Source organism: Danio rerio, chromosome 25 (assembly GCF_049306965.1).
Source record: "Danio rerio strain Tuebingen ecotype United States chromosome 25, GRCz12tu, whole genome shotgun sequence".
Lineage (NCBI taxonomy): Eukaryota > Metazoa > Chordata > Actinopteri > Cypriniformes > Danionidae > Danio > Danio rerio.
In genome coordinates, this window is record NC_133200.1 from 1145496 (window position 1) to 1167500 (window position 22005).

The window sequence follows — 22005 nt, forward strand, 5'->3', positions numbered from 1 at the left end:
TCATGACTGTCAGAACTGAAGATCTGCTCAACGTCTGCAGGGTCAGAGGAGTTTCAGCAACCTCTCGAAACACACACACACACACACACAAACACACACACACACACACACACACACACACACACACACACACACACACACACACACACACACACACAAACACACAAACACACAAACACACACACACAAACACACAAACACACACACACACACACACACACAAACACAAACACACAAACACACACACATACACAAACACACACACATACACAAACACAAACACACACAAACGAAATATGCATGGCTTCAAAAAATAAAACATTACTTCAGTGAACTTAATGGTGATAAAGAACATTTTTTTAAACATACATTAGAAAAAATTATAATGAAACAAATGCAAAAATAATTTAATAAAATAATAATAATAATAAATTAACAATAAAAAACAGCACCTCTATTAAAATCATAAAAACCTAAAAATAAAAAAAATATATATATACAAAATAGATAATTGCAGCAATAATCTTTAATATTGTTATTCAAGAATATGAAAACAGGAATACAGAAATAGATATACTAAAATACAAAAATATACAGAAAGAAATTAGGGACATAAACTGTATAATAATAATACATCAAATTTGAAAAAGTTTAAATAAATTTAATGTATACATTTTAAATAAAAATGGGTATTAAAAAATAAAATAAATAAAAGTTCAAAATAAACATACACTCACCAGCCACTTATTAGGTACACCTGTCCATCTGCTTGTTAACGCAGATTTCTAATCAGCCAATCACATGGCAGCAGCTCACTGCATTTAGCCATGTAGACATGATCGAGACGATCTGCTGCAGGTCAAAGCGAGCATCAGAATGGGGAAGAAAGGGGATTTAAGTGACTGCTCTGAGTATTTCAGAAACTGCTGATCTACTGGGATTTTCACGCACAACCATCTCTAGGGTTTACAGAGAATGCTCCGACAAAGAGGAAATATCCAGTGAGCGGCAGTTCTGTGGGCGCAAATGCCTTGTTTATGGTCAGAGGAGAATGGCCAGACTGGTTCCAGCTGATAGAAAGGCAACAGTAACTCAAATAAGCACTCGCTACAACCGAGCTCTGCAGAAGAGCATCTCTGAACACACAACACGTCCAACCTTGAGGCGGATGGGCTACAGCAGCAGAAGAGCACACCGGGTGCCGCTCCTGTCAGCTAAGAACAGGAAACTGAGGCTACAATTCACACAGACTCACCAAAACTGGACAACAGAAGATTGGAGAAACGTTGCTGCTCTGATGAGTCTCCATTTCTGCAAAAGGAGAAATCTTCTTCAAATGGCCTCCACAGTCACCAGATCTCAATCCAATATAGCAGCTTTGGGATGTGGTGGAACAGGAGATTGGCATCATGGATGTGCAGCCGACAAATCTGCAGCAACTGCGTGATGCTGTGACACAAAGGATTAAGGCAGTTCTGAAGGCAAAAGGGGTCCAACCGGGTACTAGGAAGGTGTACCTAATAAAGTGGCATTATGTAAAGTACAAATGCTTTATCAATTTTTATGCTCACATTACACAAATGTTCCTTATTGTGTTTTTAATACCAAGATCAGACACTGGCAACAGATCTCAGGCAGGAAGTGTGGTTGAGTTCAGCTTCCTGTCAGTCCAGCCAGTGAGTGTGGTCCAGTAATGTCGATTGGTGTACAGAAGACAGAGGGATGTGGGTGTGATGCAGATAACAGATGTTCTGTGGAAGCGTGAAGAGGAACGAGTCTTATCTCACACTAGATTACAGCGTTCAGGTTCAGTCAGGTCTGATGTTCCTCGCAGCCGTATGGGCGTGAAGAACACAGTTAAAGCTCCGTGCGCTACACTGACTGCTCTTCGGTTGCTAGGTTGTTTGGGTGATCATCACTATGCAATAACTAAAAAAACTACGAACAGTTGTTGCACAGCTATACAGTTGCTATGATAAACTGGGTGGTTACTATGCACTCGCCGGGGTGTTCAGGTGGTTGTTATATAGTTGTTAGGGTGTTCTGGGTGGTTGTTATGGCGTTTAGTGTAGTTGTTTTGGGTGCTCAATATGCAGTTGCTTAGGCAGTCCAAATTGTTGATGCATGGCTATATGGTTGCTATGATGATCTGGGTGGTTACTAGGTGCTTGTTGGGGTGTTCAGGTGGGGTGCTATAGTTACTGTAGTGTTCTGAGTGGTTGCTATGCTGTTGTTGTTGTGTTTGGAGCAGTTGCTATGCTTTTGTTTTGAGCAGTTGCTATGGTGTTGTGGTGTTCTGAGTTGTTGCTATGCAGTTTTTGTGGTGTGGTGGGTGGTTAGGCTGTTGTTGTGTTTTAAGTTGTTACCATGCTGTTGTTGTGGTGTTCTGAGCGGTTGCTAAGTTGTCGTTGTGGTGTTCTGAATGGTTGCTATGCTTTTTTGTGATGTTCTGAGTAGTTGCTATGCTGTTGTGGTGTTTTGAGTGGTTGCTACGCTGTTGTGGTGGTGTTCTGAATGGTTGCTATGCTGTTGTTGTGGTGTTCTGAGTGGTTGCTAAGTTGTTGCTTGTGGTATTCTTAGCAGTTACTGTGCTGCTTCTGTGGTTTTCTGAATGGTTGCCATGCTGCTGTTGTGGTGTTTTAGGTGGTTGCTATGCTGTTGTTGTAGTGTTCAGAGTTGTTACTATGCTGTTGTTGTGGTGTTCTGAGCAGTTGCTATGCTGTTGTTGTGGTGTTCTGAACAGTTCCTATGCTGTTGTTGTGGTGTGAATGGTTGCTATGCTGTTATTGTGATGTTCTAAGTGGTTGCTATGCTGTTTTTGGTGTTCTGAATGGTTGCTAAGCTGTTGTTGTGGTGTTCTGAATGGTTGCTATGCTGTTATTGTGAAGTTCTGAGCAGTTTCTATGCTGTTGTTGTGGTGTGAATGGTTGCTATGTTGTTATTGTGATGTTCTGAGCGGTTTCTAAGCTGTTGTGGTGTTCTGAATGGTTGCTAAGCTGTTGTTGTGGTGTGATTGGTTGCTACGGTGTTGTGGTGGTGTTCTGAATGGTTGCTATGCTGTTGTTGTGGTGTTCTGAATGGTTGCTAAGCTGTTGCTTGTGGTATTCTGAGCAGTTGATGTGCTGCTGTTGTGGTGTTCTGAATGGTTGCCATGCTGCTGTTGTGGTGTTTTAGGTGGTTGCTATGCTGTTGTTGTGGTATTCAGAGTTGTTACTATGCTGTTGATGTGGTGTTCTGAGCAGTTGCTATGCTGTTATTGTGATGTTCTGAACGGTTGCTATGCTGCTGTTGTGGTGTTCTGAATGGTTGCCATGCTGCTGTTGTGGTGTTTTAGGTGGTTGCTATGCTGTTGTTGTGGTATTCAGAGTTGTTACTATGCTGTTGATGTGGTGTTCTGAGCAGTTGCTATGCTGCTATTATGATGTTCTGAGCAGTTGCTATGCTGCTATTGTGATGTTCTGAACGGTTGCTATGCTGTTGTTGTGGTGTTCTAAGCGGTTGCTATATTGTGATGTTCTGAACGGTTGCTATGCTGTTGATGTGGTGTTCTAAGCAGTTGCTATGCTGTTGTTGTGGTGTTCTAAGCGGTTGCTATGCTGTTGTTGTGGTGTTCTGAGTGGTTGCTATGCTGTTGTTGTGGTGTTCTGAGTGGTTGCTATGCTGTTGTTGTGGTGTTCTAAGCGGTTGCTATGCTGTTGTTGTGGTGTTCTGAGCGGTTGCTATGCTGTTGTTGTGGTGTTCTGAGCAGTTGCTAGGCTGTTGTTATGGTGTTCTGAGCGGTTGCTATGCTGTTGTTGTGGTGTTCTGAGCGGTTGCTATGCTGTTGTTGTGGTGTTCTGAGCAGTTGTTAGGCTGTTGTTATGGTGTTCTGAATGACTGTTCTGAGTGATCTAACACCTCTCAGTATTTGTCTGAAGTGCTCCGGCTAAGTGTGACTCCTCAGACTCGTGTTGTTTTGGTTCTTCAGAGCCTGCAGGTGTTTACAGGCTCTCCAGTGTCTTACAGGACATTTCCAGCCGTCAAGCATCAGGACACGAGCCTCTGAACACATCAGCACTGCAGCGGTTTGATCTTAACCTGTTCTGAAAGGCTTTTACGAACACACGCAGGGACCTAGAAATAATGTGCTGAGCCGTCAACATCCACCAGCGTCTCGAGGTGCACAGCTCCACTCCATAAGTTCACTTCACAGGAGAAACATCTGAACCCTCAAGCAAAGGCCATTTATTTCATTTTCTACAAGTTAACAGGCTGCAGGCGGGTCAGGGGTCAGTCTGACCTGTTAACTACTTAAAGGACTCTCTATTTCTGTAGGCTAGCTGGAGAAAAAAGCACATATCTCAGAGTCAGAGACAGGACGGCCCCTGAGGGCCCGTTCACAGAGTGACATCTGGATTAAAGCCATCTGTCGACCCCGCAGAGACACGGGGCCCTGATAAACACACACGACAACTAGAAGAGTGACACATCAGCTGATAACAGACTGAACGTGCATGACACGAATATTTATAATCAGAATATCAGCTATTTGAACTAAATCCATCACATTTAGAATTATTAGTTATATGTTATATGTTATATATTAGTTATATGTTATTAGTTATATGTTATACAGTTTTTTTGTTTTGTTTTTTTGTTTAAATTTATATGTATTATCTCTTTATTTCTATTCCCTATTCCTGATGTTAGGTGATCACACTCTTATTTAATGGATATAACTGTTTAATAAATGGTTTTATTCAAATGCATCAAAATATATCTTTTTTTCACGGAGAAATGGATTAAAAATATGCATTTTCAAAATGCTGTATATTCACTATTGCTTAGCACTATATATATATATATATATATATATATATATATATATATATATATATATATATATATATATATATATATATATATATATATATAAGTAAAAGTAAAAGTAAAAGTAGACTAGCGGTCAAACGCTTGGGGTCAGGAGGATTTTTTAATGTTTTAAAATCAGCTTCTCCTGCTCACCAAAGCTGCTTTTATTTAATCAAAAATACAGGACAAACTGTAAAATTATTAAATGTTATTGCACTGTAAAATAACTGTTCAAAAGTAGTTTATCATTTAATTTATTTATTTATTCCAGTGATTTTAATGATGCATTTTCAGCTTCATTACTCCAGTCGTCAAAGTCACATGATCTTTTAGAAATCATTCTAATATTAATTATTAATGTTATTATTATTATTATTATTATTATTGGTAATAGTATGAAAAGCAATCATGACTGGAGTAATAATTTCATTTGGAACTACATACAATAAGTAATAAATAAACATTTAATAATTAAGTATCTTTTACTTTTTTTTCACATTTAATAAATGCTGCCTTGATGATCAGAATAATTTGATTTAAATTATTAAATCAAATGAATAATAATAATTAAAAAAAAACTGACCCCAAACTTGATCGGTAGTGTATATAAATATAAAAAATAAGTATATTACTATTAGAAGTTATTTATTAGTATTGTGTGTTTTAAATTATTTTATTATTGATTTTCTGCATTAATCTTTGTACTTCTCTTTTACTGTTGCACAATTGTCTGTAAAGTGCCTTGAAAGGCTACTTTAAAGGTGTTATATAAAAAACTTAAGATTATTATTGTTATTATTATAAGTAGTTAAGTATTTTAATCATTAAAATTTATTTTTTCAACATATAAATATTATATATTAGAATTAAATAATTAAAATACATCTATTACATGACGATGAAATCATAGGGCCAGAAATTTAAATGCTGCACATTCCCTAACCTGTGCTTATTAAACAGTTCACCTGATTATTGATGCATTCAGCTGTCAAGAATACCTGCATGGCTTAACACATTTCAACATGGTTAAATTTGCATATGCTTTCTGTCATTACACTCGGAAATCTGCCGTTAGACATAAAGTAGATGTTCACTATGACAACACCTACGCCAGAAGAACCTGAATATACAACACCCGCTGAAACACTGATTCAGAGTGACTCCTACGAACAGATTCTTTTGATGAATCATTAGTGCACTAAAACCAATCAACCAACCAAACAAAGCAGTGCAGTCTTGAATAAATTGAACTGATTCTTTTGATGAATCAGTCCAACAACAAACCAGAGAACTCTAATTTAGAAAAAAAAAAGATTATTTTAAAGAATCACTTGCACAACAACCAACTAATTCATTCTGATTCAGAATAAGTACTTTGAACTGACTGTTTTAACGAATCATTTGCACACCAAACAAATCAATAGAGTCTGTTTCAGAATGACTCCTATGAACCGATTCTCTTAATGAATCAGTGTAGTAAAGAGCAGTAGCAGCTGCTGTTATCAGATGATGAAGAGCAGCTGTGGTTGATTCCTGTAAAGCGGATCTCATGTTACACACACGGCTCGTATTAAAGCCCTTTAATGGAAACTAATGATCAGTGGGATTTAATTATGTTGCAGCAAGGGTGATGATATCACTGTCCTGAATATTAGAAATGATCCAAACAGAAATGTTCAGTAGCTTGAGTGAGTCTCACTGAAAACAGCTTTACAGTACAATAACACTGAAGTAATAGTTCTATTCTTTAAATAGGTTTTAATCGTTAAACCTTATGCTGTTGAGATCGGCTGATGTGTATTGTAAGGCATGCCGTTACTGTCAGATAAACACATGCATTACAGCTACATATTTTTGCAGTTCAAAAGTAGCCTAGAGTGCCGTCTGTGGTTCAAAACTAGCCTAGAGCACCATCTGCTGTCCAAAACTACTAGCCTAGAGCATCGTCCTCTGTTCAAAACTAGCCTAGAGTGCCATCTGTTGTTCAAAACTAGACTAGAGTGCCGTCTGTTTTTCTAAATTACTAACCTAGTGTGCTGTCTGTTGTTCAAAACTAACCTAAAGCACCATCTGTTGTTTAAAACTAGCCTAGAGCACCATCTACTGTTCAAAACTACTAGCCTAGTATGCCGTCTGTTGTTCAAAACTAGCCTAGAGCATTATCTGCTTTTCAAAACTAGCCTAGAGCGCCGTCCACTGTTCAAAACTAGCCTAGAGCACTATCTGCTGTTCATAACTACTAGCCTAGAGCGCCGTCCACTGTTCAAAACTAGCATAGAGCACCATCTGCTGTTCAAAACTACTAGCCTAGAGCGCCGTCCACTGTTCAAAACTAGCCTAGAGCACCAACTGCTGTTCAAAACTACTAGCCTAGAGCGCCGTCCACTGTTCAAAACTAGCCTAGAGCACCAACTGCTGTTCAAAACTACTAGCCTAGAGCGTCGTCCACTGTTCAAAACTAGCCTAGGGCACCATATGCTGTTCAAAACTACTAGCCTAGAGCGCCATCCACTGTTCAAAACTGGCCTAGAGTGTCATCTGCTTTTCAAATGTAGCCTAGAGCGCCGTCTGTTGTTCTAAACTATTAACCTAGAGCACCTACTGTTGTTCAAAACTAGCCTAGAGCACCATCTGCTGTTCAAAACTGGCCTAGAGTGTCATCTGCTTTTCAAATCTAGCCTAGAGTGCCATCTGTTGTTCTAAACTACTAACCTAGAGCGCCTACTGTTGTTCAAAACTAGCCTAGAGCACCATCTGCTTTTCAAAACAACTAGCCTAGAACGCCATCTGTTGTTCAAAACCAGCCTAGAGCATCATCTGCTTTTCAAATCTAGCCTAGCGCACCGTCTGGTGTTCTAAACTACTAACCTAGAGCACCATCTGCTGTTAAAAACTAACCTAGAGCACCATCTGCCGTTCAAAATTAGCCTAGAGCACCATCTGCTGTTCAAAACTACCTAGAGCACCATCTGCTGTTCAAAACTAACCTAGAGCATTATCTGCTGTTCAAAACTAGCCTAGAGCACCATCTTCTGTTCAAAACTACCTAGAGCACCATCTGCTGTTCAAAACTAGCCAAGAGCACCATCTGCTGTTCAAAACTAACCTAGAGCACCATCTGCTGTTCAAAACTAACCTAGAGCATTATCTGCTGTTCAAAACTAGCCTAGAGCACCATCTGCTGTTCAAAACTAGCCTAGAGCACCATCTTCTGTTCAAAACTACCTAGAGCACCATCTGCTGTTCAAAACTAGCCTAGAGCACCATCTTCTGTTCAAAACTACCTAGAGCACCATCTGCTGTTCAAAACTAACCTAGAGCTAAATCTGCTGTTCAAAACTAACCTAGAGCATTATCTGCTGTTCAAAACTAGCCTAGAGCGCCATTTACTGTTCAAAACTAGCCTAGAGCACCATCTGCTGTTCAAAACTAACCTAGAGCACCATCTGCTGTTCAAAACTAGCCTAGAGCGCCATTTACTGTTCAAAACTAGCCTAGAGCACCATCTGCTGTTCAAAACTAACCTAGAGCATCATCTGCTGTTCAAAACTAGCCTGGAGCACCACTCGCTGTACAAAACTTGCATAGAGCACCATTTGCTTTTCAATACTAGGCTAGAGCACCATCTGCAGTTGAAAACTAGCAGTCTGACTCGGAATAGACGCAAAAGAGAATAGAGATGCATTTTGCAAATCTCAAAATCGATACATAATACATTTTGCACCACAAATTGTTTATTATTCATGAGTTTCGCCTTCAGAACTAAGCTGAAAAATGAGAACTTATCCATGCTGACTAATTCAACTCCCCAGCACTGCAAACATGAGCAATAAGTGCAGATATTTACGGTTCAGAAACAGTCAATCTGTACCTCTAGCACGGGTCCGGCCCCAAGGATGATCTGCTCGACGCCGCTAGCGAATCCCTTCTGGCTGAGCGCCGTGAGGTGGTGGATGAGGAAGTTTGTGCTCTGTGTTTTCCCCGATCCACTTTCTCCAGAGATCACTATGCACTGATTCCTGTGCCGCTGCAGCATAGCGTGATACGCTGCGTCCGCCACTGCGAAGATGTGCGGCTCCAGCTGCCCGAGCCGGTGCTTATCATACATCTTGACATATTTGGGATTATAAATGGGCAGGAATTTAAAAGGGTTGACGGCGATCAGGATGGAGCCAACGTATGTGTAGATGTTCTCCTGCCGGAAGCGACCACGCAGGTTTTCCAGCATCGTGTGTTCGTTCAGGTCAGGCAGCGAGCACAGATCCGCCACGAACTGAGCAGCGGGTGGCTGAGGCAGGAGACCGCGCTCCACCATCCGCCGCCGCTCCTCCGTCACGCGCAGCCACATCTGCAGGCTGCCATAGTGGATGGAGCCGTCCAGGTTCTTCTCTCGCAGGAGGAAGCGGTAATCCTCACCCAGCAGCCGGTTCTCCAGAGCCATCCGTGGCCACAGCATCATGCGCTGCGCAGGACAGTCGCTCGGGTTCAGGATCCACTCCTCACCACCAAACTCCTTGACCTTGAACACATAATATTAGACAACAAACTTACATATATACAGCCGAAAAACTAAATTATCAGCCCTCCTGTAAAATTATTTAATCTGATTGGCTAGAATAAAAACTATTTTTTAGCTGGAATAAAAGAAAAAAATTAATAAATTAAATTAATCAAATTGTTCCTGGAATTATTGCTTATTTTTCAATAATAGATGGCTAAAATAATCATAAATAAACAGTGCCATCTGCTGTTGAAGGCTAGCCTAGAGCACCATCTACTGTTAAAAACGAGTCTAAACCATCATCTGCTGTTAAAACCTAGTCTCGAGCGCCGTCTGCTGTTAAAAACTAGCCTAGAGCACCATCTGCTGTTAAAACCGAGTCTAAACCACCATCTGCTGTTAAAAACGAGTCTAAACCACCATCTGCTGTTAAAAACTATCTTAGAGCACTGTCAGCTTTTAAAAAACTAGCCTAGAGCGCCCTCTGCTGTCAAAAACTAGAGCGCCATCTGCTGTTAAAACCTTGCCTAGAGCACCATCTGCTGCTAAAAACTAGTATAGAGCACCATCTGCTGTTAAATACTAGTCTAGAGCGCCATCTGCTGTTAAAAACTATTCTAGAGCGCCATCTGCTGTTAAAACTAGTCTAGAGCGCCATCTGCTGTTAAAAACTATTCTAGAGCGCCATCTGCTGTTAAAACTAGTCTAGAGCACCATCTGCTGTTAAAAACTTGTCTAGAGGACCGCCATCTGCAGTTAAAAACTAGCCTAGAGCACCATCTGCTGTTAAAATTAGTCTAGAGCGCCATCTGCGGTTAAAACTAGCCTAGAGCACCATCTGGTGTTAAAATTAGTCTAGACTAGTAACTAGTAACCCATGCCATCAGTAATGTACGTGTGTGTGTGTGTGTGTGTGTGTGTGTGTGTGTGTTTATGAAGTTTACCTCTGCAAGCACGTAGAGCCGTGTGCGGTCGAGCTGCAGCCGCTCGATGACCCGTTCGATCACCTCGGCGGCGGTTGTGACCTTGCGAGCGCTGACCGGACAGTAAATGGTGCTCTCAGACAGAGATCCGGGATACACTCGTAAGGTGAACTCCGAGTCCTCGAAACGACGGCGTCCACCCACATCATGACAACTCATGATGGATCAGCAGCTTCCATTAGCTCCAGACGCAGCGCCAACTCAAGACACAAGCCACCACTTCACGACATCCTACCTGTGGAGACAATATCATCATCAGAGAAATAAAATACATTATCACTTCTATTAATAATTAAGCAGACGTTTATTAACAAAGTAATATTAAAATAAAATAAATAAACAAAATAAAGAAATAAATAGTGAAAGAAAAAAAGAAAACATTTGAAATTAAATGAGTTGAAGTGCAAAACTGAAAAACCTAAAATTAAAAAAATACTTTTACTTAAATGGTTTAAAAATACTTAAAAAATAAATATATATCTTTATATATCTATATATATCTATATATCTATATAAGCCTATGTATTCACCTGTAACAAATACATAAAATATATTTTTTACAGATTATTAAATCTATCAAAACATACATCTAAACTACAAAAATGAAAACTGGAAAGAAGGTCGTTTAATATCATAGTAATACTAAAGTATAGTAAACATAGTAAAGCATAGTAAACTAGTATCATAATCATATATTAATTATTATATATAGTTGAAGATTACTAATACTGGAAAAAATGAGACTAAGAAATGATAATTAAAAAAAACAATATAATGATAAAGCAGAAAACAAATGTAAAAATATAAACCAGAATTATAAACAGAACTAAGTTAATAAAAACAACCAGTAAATCAAAATATTAAATATACTAGAGTAAATAAACAGCAAGGTTAAATATGTTCTTAAAAGGTTTTTGAAGTAATTTCAAGCATTCAAATAAGTGTAAAATATAATAAAAAATAAATACAAAAAATGTGTGTGTGTGTGTGTGAGCGTGAGTGTGTGTGTATACAATTGAAGTCAGAATTATTAGCCGCCCTCTGATTTTTTATTCATTCATTCATTTTCTTGTCGGCTTAGTCCCTTTATTAATCCGGGGTCGCCACAGCGGAATGAACCACCAACTTATCCAGCAAGTTTTTTTACGCAGCAGATGCCCTTCCAGCCGCAACCCATGATTTTTATTTCTTTTTCAAATATTTCCCAAATGATGTTTAACAGATTCAGGAAATGTTCACACTCACAGTGTGTCTGATAATATTTGTTCTTCTGGAGAAAGTCTGATTTGTTTTATTTCGGCTAGAATAAAAGCTGTTATTAATTTTTTAAACACCATTTTAAGGACAAAATTATTAGCCTCTTTAGGCTTTTTTTCTCGATAGTCTCCAGAACAAACCATCATTATACAATAACTTGCCTAATTACCCTAACCAGGCTGGTTAAATTATCTAACCTAGTGAAGCCTTTACATGTCACTTTAAGCTGTATAGAAGTGTCTTGAAGAATATCTAGTCTAATATTATTTACTGTCATCATGACAAAGAGGAAATAAATCAGTTATTAGAGATGAGTTATTAACACTATTATGATTAGAAATGTGCTGAAGAAATCTGCTCTCTGTTAAACAGAAATTAAGGAAAAAAACAAACAGGGGGGCGAATAATTCAGACTTTAACTGTACATATAAATAATGATGAATAAAATAAAATAAATTATAAATGTACAATTAATGAAGATAAAATAAAAATAAGATAGTAACATCAGATCAAAAATTAAATGACACTTGAAAGCCTAACCGCAGAGAGACGGCTGTGATCTCCTGGCATATAAAGGTCATCTTCAGTGAGGTTTTGCGGGGTTATTTAAAGCATTCAGACGTGGGTGTGAGATGAATCCTCTGTGCTGTTAACAAAGCGCAGGTATTTCAGAAGTATGAGCGCCTACAAAAGACTGAGCTCTGCTTTTGACGGAGACGGGTTTGAGTGTCATTCAGCAGATCCGCATCACTTCCTGAGTCACACAGGTGTGCAGAAAACAACACAAAACCCTCCCTAATCACAGCGCTCACTACACAAAGAGCACGCTTTGAGGAGAAGACAGACACTCGCTTCCTTACAGTCAAAGAAAACACAGCAGAGGTTTGGCAAGTTAATATTAGAGCATTCATTCATTCATTTTCCTTCGGTTCAGTCGCTTCATTCATCAGTGGTCGCCAAAGCGGGATGAACTGACAACTATTCCAGCATATGTTTTACACACCGGATGCCCTTCCAGCTGCAACCCAGTACTGGGAAACACCCATACACACTAATTCTCACACACTCATACACTACGGCCAGTTTAGTTAATCAGTTCCCCTGTAGCGCATGTGTTTGGACTGTGTGGGAAACCGGAGAGGAAACCCAGAGGAAACCCACGCCAACACGGGGAGAACATGCAAACTCCACACAGAAACACCAGCTGACCCAGCCGGGACTCAAACCAGCAACCTTCTTGCTGTGAGGCCACAATGCTAACCACTGAGCCCCCGTACCACCCAATATATACTCTGTATTATGATGCTCTATGACAGCATGAACTCATAACAGTTCAGCTTGTTACAGGTGTCTGATTAATATGGCCTAATTGCTTTACTATTTTTATATACATGCATAAATATGCCACATTTACAAACTATCTGACTATTGCAATTTTTGATATTTGTTAAGATTACGCCTCGTCATATGAATTTATATTTGTCAATAGAGTTTTTTCTATATTTTGAGACAATTATATATGAAGCATTTTCTTAATTTAATAAATTTTTTAAAATACTATAAAATCAATTACAATTTACTTTCTAAATATACAAAAAAATTTATAAATAAATGTTAAAAAAATACTTGGATGTGTCAATAAATTAGAAAGTGCTCATTAGGCCTGGTGCAATAGTGGATATATTGACTTATTGCGCGATATATGACAATGAGTGCGGGTAATTTTGGAGGAGTGATATTCATTCCAGTGTTTCCTCTAGGATGTTTTCCAGCTGTGGCAGCAGGCCTTTTTTTACACCGATCTACCAACTACCTGTGGCGTTATTTCAATGACAAATGTCGTGAGCGCAGTATTGCAAGAGTGGATTCTAGATGGAACAAGATGAAGGTCTGTGGCTCTGCATATAATAGCCGCATTTCCACTATCGGGCCAGTGCGAGCCAGGGCTTTAATCGGGCCGGGCCGGGCCGGGCCAATAGCCCGGGAGGTTGAGAAATGAGGCCGAAATCATGTCGCGTTTCCACTGACGGGCTAATAGCTCACAGCGCGTCAAGCAAACACCGCCCACAGAACGTCCCCGAATCAAACGTCACACAACCCGCCCACTTCAGATAAAGCACACCATGGAATCATCACGAAACGAAACCATTAAAATGAAGACAACCGAAACAAACAAATGACACGTTACTGTACAGCAGTACATGAAATGTCTATACGCACAGACCTGTGTATTTCCATTCATTACATTTGTTTACTCGCCGACCAACTGGCATTGTGCATCGACTGCTCTCGCCGAACGCAGGGACCCATCACAGAGAGCGCACACATCCATAATATAAAGCCACAGAAATGGCTTATGACTCGATATGGCATGTATTTTATAACATCCTCGTTTTGATAGAAGTCGTGTTAAGTGTTTGAGCATAAGAGCGAGTAGTCTTATAAAATATAGCCATATTTGTTGCGCTCGGCAGCTATTCACTAAAGCTCTTTATTTAAAGTTTCATTTATAAATTTAACCACGTCATATTAAAACATAAACAGTTGTTTGAGTATATAGAACACATTTTGTGTGTGGGCTTTCCCCCAATGCGTTTAAAGCAGCGAGCGCTGCGCAGGACTGAGTGACAGAAAAAAAGGTATAGGCTAGATTCTGCTTTCACTCACCCAGATAATGCTCTGTTTGCGCGATTTGATTAATATCATCGCATCCAAATACTTTATAAATAATATTTCAAACCTTCTCCGGTGTTAATTGTTTTTATAAAATATCGAAAATCTTTTTTTTTCAGACAGGTCTTTGTAAAATGTAAGCTATAGGCTATACTATATGTGGCTTTAAAACGGTTCGATTTATGTATTGTATATAGGCTACCTACATATAGCTAGCTTTTGTTTATTTTATATTGGTTTATTTATTTAATGTGATTTTATATTTATCCGATATTTGTAATTCTTTAAATTATATTTCATTAAAGCTTAGGCTATTTTATCAAGATATGACACTATATTGTTTAAAGTCTACGAAAGTGGGCACGTATTTTGTTAAGTTTTATGTCCTTCTGTTGTATTTATATTGTGCATTATCTCCAAAATAAATAAAGAAAAAAGCCGCTCGCGGCATAACAGAGCTGTGAAGGAGCGCTTTTGCCCGGTCTCTCACACACATACTGTTATTAAACGCGCACAAACAAACATTTTAAACTTGACAAAAACTCTCGTAAACCTTTACTGTCTGCTGTGTCTTTATGGTGTAAAGCTTATTATGCGTTATTGAAACATAAAGGAGGACGCAGCAAAAAACGTCACTATAAACTAAAACTACTTTATTATTTTATGCAGCAGCCTTACATTTAAAAGGGAAACATAAGGGTGATCCTACGCAAAAAGACCCCAGACTATAAGGCTAGAGGTTTTCTTTCCCTTATTTCTTTATTTGTTTGGCGCATGTACTCATGTGCGATCGGAAAACTGTGCCCGCCTCTTCTTTCACTCCGCCCCGAAGCCCCAGCTGGCCCTCCTTGGCCCAAGGTATTCGGCGGGCCGAAAAAGGCCGGCCGCTGGCCCCAAGAAAGCCCCGCTTTGGCCCGATTAGGCCCCGGAAGTGACAGTGGAAACCCCACTGGCCTTGGCTCGCCCTGGCTCGCTCGCTTTAGGCGCGATAGTGGAAACGCGGCTAATGACTTTACCTTGCTGGAGTTTATAGCCGTTTCACTCATTTCAGGACGCATTAATATCACTCTGTAGGTATTTTGGAGACATTGATAAATATTCCTAGCAAATCTAATAAATGCTGGAGACATACGAGTTACAAAAACACACTAAATCACACTTCATTTTATTTGAGAGCGCACAAGAAGATCTGCACTTCAGCAACGTAAATTTTAGACAGCGTGCGAGAAGTTTTGTGCACGAGGAGCGCAAGCACAGGGATTCGCATGCTTGTATTACATAAATGCGATCTCGACTTTTCTCCATTTGTCATTAAAATAACGACATAGGTAGTTGGTAGATTTGAGTAAAAGGCTGCCGCCACAGCTGGAATAAATATCTAGAGAAAACACTGAATTACATAGCTAAAAAGAAGCAGCCGTTAAACACGCTCAAAAAAAACAGCATTTCAAAAATATGCCGCAAACCTTTAACACACAGTCCTGTCTTGGAATCTGACTGATTATTTAATAAAATGGCGCTTGAGATGCTTTAAAAGTCTTTAACGTTTTTGTTTACATCTCCTATTTATCATTACTTATTAGTTAAGATATTGTTTTCATGTTTCAATTTCAATCGTCTAAATATTCTTAAGAATAAAATGTTCTGTGAAACAGTACCTGAATTATTACATTATTCTGTTTTTTATTAGTGATATAAGTTATAAAGTGGAAATAATATAGTTTATCGTGATTAATTTGGGTGCAATATATCGGCCAGCAAAAAATAGATATGGTGACAGCCCTAATGCGCAATAAGAAATACAATTTAAAGTAAATTTGATGAACTATTAAAATCAAGAAACAGTACCTGAATTAAACATGACAGCTAAGGGTAATCATAATATTTTATCTTTTAAAAACATGCTTCAAAGCTCTTTGTTTTATTTACAGCTGTAAAAGATATTTTTACCACAAGCCTTGAGAGACGCTTTTAAAAACCCTCCACAGAAATAAAAGCACAGGAAAGAGGAAGGAAGAAAAGAGGAGGTGTTAAAGCAGGTTAAAACGGTCAGGCGAACGCACAATGAATAATGAACAGATGGAAGAAACACAAGAGAGACGGATTTAAGCAGAGCGCAAAGAAAAATACAATCCTGAAACTGCAGAGAGAAAAATTAATCTCTCCTTATGAAAAATGATGCTTAAGTATAGCCAATTAAAAGCATAGCAACAGCCTAGCAACCATTTAACATCCTCCCTAACAACTACATACATACAACATGTTAACAACCACCTAAGGTCCCCTTGCAACTGCATAGCAAAACTATTAAAACAACATTGCAGCAATGTTCAGGATTCAACACCAACGATTTTTTCTAGTGGCCCGATTGGGCCAGTGATTCAGATTTTTACTTGCCCTGCCAAAAGTTGCATAGCAACATACACAAAGCACCTGGAAACATGTTAACCACCATCTAGATTCTCTAGCGAATACATAGCATCATCCTAACAAACTCACAGCAACCACTGTGCAACATATTAACAACCATAAAGGATACCTTAGCAACTGTATAGCAACACTATAACAACTACACAGCAACAGGCTGACAACCACTATTGGCGCCCTAGCAACTGTATAGCAACACTATAACAACTACAAAGCAACAGGCTGACAACCACTATTGGCACCCTAGCAACTGTATAGCAACAATATAACAACTACACAGCAACAGGCTGACAATCACTATTGACACCCTAGCAACTGTATAGCAACACTATAACAACTACACAGCAACAGGCTGATAATCACTATTGACACCCTAGCAACTGTATAGCAACACTCAAACAACCACAGAGCATCCTGACAGTTAAAGCCGTGCGGTTTGAGCCTTTGACCGCTATCTTACAATGAATCAGTGGCGTATTCCAGACTGATGCTGAGTGACAGTGAGCATCATGCACATCTGCTGGATTAACACATCTGTGTCTCTTATTAAATGAAGCCCAGAGTCTCCTTAAACACCGCTGACAGCACAGCCTCGGGAATCTTCCCATGATGCCTCACTCTTCTGACACTGACAGCCCTGCTAGCAATATTTCCCTGTAGCCAATAAAGATGAGTGACGGAGCGTAATGGACTGCACACACACACATATGAGCACACACACATTCCTCATGCTTTCACTGGGATGTTTCCATACTGGCAGAGCGTCTTCTTAATAGAGACAAATGAATAGGCTTTACCTGACAGGCAGGGGCGTAGCAGACTTTTTAAAAATGGGGGGAACAGCTGAATGAAATCCAAAAGTTTAAGTTCACATATTTATTAATAACTATTTCTAAATGTTCTGTCTCTAAAAAGTGATGGGGACGTATATAGAAAAAAACAATCAAGAAAAACATAACTTTCAATATAATATTATATAATATAGCATTTTTAACATATTTGACTGTTGTAAAATTAAAGTAAAAAACACATTTTTTGATTTATTACAAATACTTTAATAAATAAACTGAATTAAAACCAATAAATAACACTATAACAACCATAATGCAACATGGCAATAACCAATACTGATCTCCTAGTAACTGCAAAGCAACTCAATATTAACATTCAATGATCCCCTTGCAAATGCATAGTAACAAAATAAAGCAAATAATAATAGGTCGCTGGTTCGAGTCCCGGCTGGGTCAGTTGGCATTTGTGTGTGGAGTTTGCATGTTCTCCCCGTGTTGTTTCATCCAGGTGCTCCGGTTTCCCCCCCAGTCCAAACACATGCGCTATAGTGGAATTGCTGAACTAAATTGGCTGTAGTGTATGAGTGTGTATGGGTGTTTCCCAGTTAAGGCTGGGTGATAAAATCGGTATCGTTATTGATTGACCGAACAGCATCGTCAATGTTGATGAAAAAGATTCGGTATGTAGTTACTGTATGAAGCGCTGTAGTTTTATTAAAATGTGGCTGCTGAGCGCAAGCCTTGGAAGCAATGCTGATAAGTTTACTGTGCGTTTACACTGAAGGCGGTGACAGCATCAAAGGTTGCCCTGGGGACAATGCTGTCTGCCTTCAGCTCTGGCGACGATTGTGTCAAAATTAGCTACATTTAGTAAAAACAAAATAATCATTCGTAAAAGTGGTTAAATAACAAAAATCCTAATATTTCTAAATGTACTGTTAAAAATATTCAATAATTATCGATATCGAATCATATAAAAGGAGATATCGTGATCATTTTCTTTGCAATATCACCTAGCCCTATTCCCAGTACTGGATTGTGAATGGAAGGGCATCCGCTGTGTAAAGCATGTGCTGGATGAGTTGGCAGAATGAATGAATGAATGAATGAATGATGTTGTTATTGCTCAGAAAGATGCATTTTTAAAGTTTAACTGCCTTAAATGTTTTTTTAGTATTTTTTTTATATTCAAAAATTTTAAAAATACTTTAAATTGATTAATAAATTAGATTAAACCGATAAATAACACCATACAAACATGTTAAGCAACATGTTAAAATCCAATAAGGATCCATTAGCAACTGTATAGCAACACAACAACCATCAAGGATCCCCAAGGGAACTTTAACAGCCCTACAAAACAAACAAACATATGTTCATATTTGTATTTTCTTAAAAATATACTAAAGGATACAAATCTTAAAATAGACTTACTAAATAACTAAATTAATACATTTGATTAAAACCAATAAATAGCTTGATTAAAAGAAGTATTAATACTTGAAATAATTAAATTAAAAACAATTCGATTAAAATAAATCATTTATTCATTTTCCTTCGGCTTAGTTCCTTTATTCGCCACAGTGGAATGAACTGCCAACTATTGCAGCATATGTTTTACACACCGGATGCCCATCCAGCTGCAACCTATTACTGGGAAACACTCATTCACACACACACACACACAATCATTTATACACTACGGCCAATTTAGTTCATTAATTCCCATAGCGCCTGTGTTTAGACTGTAGGGGGAAACCCACGCTAGGGTTGCACGATATTAGAGAAATCTGATATTGCGATATTTTATTGTGCTGCGGTTTTTAGAGCGATATGAATACAATGAGTTTAATAGCTCTATATGGAATAAAATCATTAACTTTGTGTGACTGGAATAATCCTGTAGAGGAGTGAATCAAAGAAATTGCAAGAGTAATTGAATAAGATATAGAGCAAAGATAAATGTGAGATAAGTAGTCAGATATTCAGGTACAGCAATATGATATTATCATAATATTTTGCCCCTGATAATGATAGGTCACATTATCACATGATATTTGTAAATAAGGAGGGAAAATGATTATAAAAGCACATATATTTCTGAGAATCAAAACATTCAATCCGCCATTACGCGAAGAGCCACCTCATGCACATGACTATTTTTTCCTGCTGCTATTATTGAATAATCAAATGTAATTTAAAATGTACAAATGATCATTGCTGATCAGCTGTAATAATCCCAACTCCACATTTCAGATGCTGTGATGTGACTATTGCGAATGCACACATTGCGATATCGATGCTGAAATGATATATTGTGCAGCTCTAACCCACGCCAACATGGGGAGAACATGCAAACTCCACACAGATATGCCAACTGACCCAGCCAAGACTCAAACCAGCAATTTGTTCAATCAATAAATATGCATTATAAATAAATATGGATTTATATAACGGATGGTGCATATTGTAATATATAAATATTCATACTTTAAGTAAATAATAAAACAAACTAATAACCAATCAAACGTGCAGGCTCAGTCTGCTGATGATGTCATCCAAAGCTCACACCATCCCAAAATGACCTCAGGTTTATTTTGAAGACTCCATAATAATGACACAATCATCTTGTCACTTTCTGGACGAGCGGCTCCTGACAGCTGATTGGCTGCTGATCCTGCAGATAAAAGACCACATGACAGATCTGCGGGGTCAGAGGTCAGCGTCAAGAGCTTATATCTGCTCAGGCCGTGGCAGGTCACAGAGCATCACACCGAATCACCGGCGGATCCTCGCGGTCCCGCACACCACAAACACACAGCAGGTGAGCAGGAGTGCGGGACGGCGCTCATTCCTCATTCTGTTTGACTGAGGATGAAAGACGACTCAATAGTGAATGTTGGAGAGCGACTGACTAACTAGCAAACAAACTGCCTTTATGTGGGACAGAGAGCAGCAGAGGACAAACAGACACATACGACTCTTAGCATAAGAGTCAGACAGACAGATGGAGAGACAGACGAACATACAGACAGACAGGGATAGCCGGATAGCCAAACAACCCTAGACAGAGAAATAGACAGATAGAAGGACAGATAGAAGGACAGATGGATAGACAGACTGTTGTATAGACAGGCAGACAGATAGACAGACAGACAGGCAGATGGATAGAAAACAGATAAGACTGATGGATAGATAGACAGACGGACAGACAGACAGACAGATGGACGGACGGACAGACAGATGGACGGACGGACAGACAGATGGATGGACAGACGGATAGACAGACGCACGGATGGACGGACGGACAGACAGATGGACGGATAGACAGACAGACAAACAGACAGATGGACGGACAGATAGACGGACAGACAGACAGACAGACAGACAGACAGACAGACGGGCGGCGGGGCAGACGGATGGTCAAACAGACAGACGAACAGACGGACGAACGGACAGACAGACAGATAGAGGGAGGGACAGACGGACGGACAGACAGACGGACAAACGGACGGACAGACGGACGGACGGACAGACAGATGGACGGACAGACAGATGGACAGACAGGTGGGCGGGCGGACAGATGGACAAATAGACAGACGGACGGACGGACGGACAGACAGACAGACAGACGGACAGACGCACAGATGGACGGATAGACAGACAGACAGACAAACAGACAGAAGGACGGACAGACAGACGGGCGGGCAGACGGATGGACAAACAGACAGACGGATGGACAGACAGACAGACAGACGGATAGAGGGACAGACGGACGGACAGACAGACAGACACACAAACGGACGGACAGATGCACGGACGGACAGAGGGACAGACAGATGGACGGACAGACAGATGGACAGACGGGTGGGCGGGTGGACAGATGGACAAATAGACGGACGGACGGACGGATAGACAGAGAGATGGGCGGACGGACGGATGGACAGAGAGATGGGCGGACGGACGGATGGACAGACGGACGGACAGACGGACAGACAGACGGGCGGGTGGGCGGGCGGATGGATGGACAAACAGATAGACGGACAGACGGGCGGACGGACAGACGGATGGACAAACAGACAGATGGGCGGACGGACGGATGGACAGACAGATGGATAGAAGAATAGATGGCAAGACAAACAGAAGTATAGATGGACAGATAGACAGACAGACAGACAGACGAATAAAGTATGTAAAGGTTTTCAACAGTCTCTGTACAGCATCAGCTAAGCCATCATCATCATCTGATCATCTAATCAACAGTTCTCAGTGACGGTCTGTCAGTATGTTTCTGCTGATCCTCTACACTCCACTGAAGCCCTTCATCAGCCAAGCACCCTCATCAGTGTTCAACAATCCCACAACTGTCATTCCCTCAGCAGAAGACCAGTGAACAGCACAGACCAGCAGCTACAACACACACAGATGAACCACAGGCATAAACACACACACACACACACACCTCCGTCAGTGCCGAACGCCGCTCCAACAGTCCCGCTGGACATTCCTGAGAGCCGGACAC

The 22005-nt window shown here is 39.8% G+C and overlaps 2 protein-coding genes across 2 annotated transcripts in view; both read right to left on the minus strand.

The window, feature by feature from the left end:
- myo9ab (myosin IXAb) overlaps positions 1 to 10573 on the minus strand; it is a 65610-nt gene extending 55037 nt beyond the window's left edge. The window contains exons 1-2 of the mRNA NM_001423784.1: positions 10297 to 10573; positions 8723 to 9370 (exon numbers count right to left, since the gene is read on the minus strand). Of these exons, the coding sequence (NP_001410713.1) occupies positions 8723 to 9370; positions 10297 to 10494 (846 nt within the window). The 5' untranslated portion in view covers positions 10495 to 10573. The remainder of the gene's footprint in view (positions 1 to 8722; positions 9371 to 10296) is intronic.
- twf1a (twinfilin actin-binding protein 1a) overlaps positions 1 to 22005 on the minus strand; it is a 606573-nt gene that overhangs the window by 413358 nt on the left and 171210 nt on the right. The gene's annotated exons all lie outside the window — the stretch shown is intronic.